General features: G+C 51.8%; 1 protein-coding gene across 1 annotated transcript; it reads right to left on the bottom strand.

Moving 5' to 3' along the window:
• Positions 1-11: 11 nt before the first annotated feature.
• LOC130587333 (homeobox protein Hox-B4-like) lies at positions 12-617 on the bottom strand (the record flags this gene model as incomplete). The annotated part of the gene is made up of 2 exons (XM_057388311.1): positions 345-617; positions 12-209 (listed from the first exon to the last, which is right to left on the bottom strand). Coding segments are annotated over exons 1-2 (312 nt in total), but the record flags the coding sequence as incomplete, so codon positions are not given.
• Positions 618-1,245: the final 628 nt, after the last annotated feature.

Genomic DNA, 1,245 nt, shown 5'->3' with positions numbered 1-1,245 from the left:
TTAGGACAGGCTTTGTAAAGCTGCTCCTTACAGGCCGAGCGCTCCTCGTACATCGCTCCATGCTGGAAAGCGCTCTCCCTCCTCTGGCTGCCGTAAAATTCCGGCGAGTGATTGGGAAGGTAATCGCTGTGGGAATATTCCTCGCAGGGTGGGAATTTGGGGTCCACGTAGTTGGAGTTGATCAAAAACGAGCTCATGGCCATTAATTTCTTTCAGAATTGCAAAAAAGAAATAATAATAATATATATATATGTCTATCTCTCTGCCTTTCTCTCTCTCCTAAAATTTATTCGTGTCCCCCCCCTTTGCTCGTTTTGCTGTTTGGCGGAACCCTCCTACTTTACTGTCAAGTGAACAAAGTTGAGTCCATGTGACAGCGCGGGCCAATGGCGAGGGGCACGGCGAGCCCCGGATAAGGAAATGTGGCCGGGCCGGCTTCTCCCGGGACCCCGCGACATCCCCGGGGAGGTGACCCGGGGCTCCCGTTCCGTTCCGTTCCGTTCCCGGGGCTCCGCGGGGTTGCCCAGGGCGAGCGGCGACACCCCCGAGCTCGCCCACACCCCTCGGGGGTGTGTCCTGTGAGGGGACACGGAGAGAGCAGCAAAACCCACTCTGCCTCCTCCTCCTTCAAAAAAAAATTATTATTTTTTAACTCATAACTTAAAAATTATTTTTTTTGCGTGGGGTTCGCTCGCTGATTCCATCCCCAGATCCGTAGCGGAGCCCCCCCCGAGTTTAGACCGAGCTTTATTCCCGGCTTAGTTGATCCGGGAAGGGACACGCAGCCCCGAGCTTGGCAGAGATGAATAGGACGGGCTTAGGATCGATAAGRAATTCATCAGCTAATTCGGGGTCCCCGCGCTCCTAAATCACATTTAGGGCGCCGCCGAGATTGAGCGCTTTTCCCACGCAGCGCTGGGAAAAAAAAAATAAGAAAAAAAAACCAAAAAAAACAAAAAAGGGAGCCCGGTGCTCGGAGCGAGAAATCAAAGCCTTGATGAGCAATTACAAAAGAGAATTAAGCCGGGTCCTGATGCGTCCCCGCCTCGCTCTTCTCGTCACGAGGAGACGCTTTCAAAGCCCCGCTGACCCCTCAGCCTCTCAAAAAAAATAAAAAACGGCCCCGATTTTCCCCTCTCCAGACCCCAAAAAAAGCGGCGCGAGCTGCTGGGAGGGAAGCGGCGATATCGATAATATTTATTTGTTATCGATAATATTTCTGTGATACCGATAATATATCTTTGA

Source organism: Malurus melanocephalus, unplaced genomic scaffold, assembly GCF_030028575.1.
Source record: "Malurus melanocephalus ecotype Western Australia unplaced genomic scaffold, MMel_1.1 scaffold_1771, whole genome shotgun sequence".
Lineage (NCBI taxonomy): Eukaryota > Metazoa > Chordata > Aves > Passeriformes > Maluridae > Malurus > Malurus melanocephalus.
Note: the sequence above shows the minus strand (reverse complement) of the source record. Positions and strands in the feature narration are given on the sequence as shown.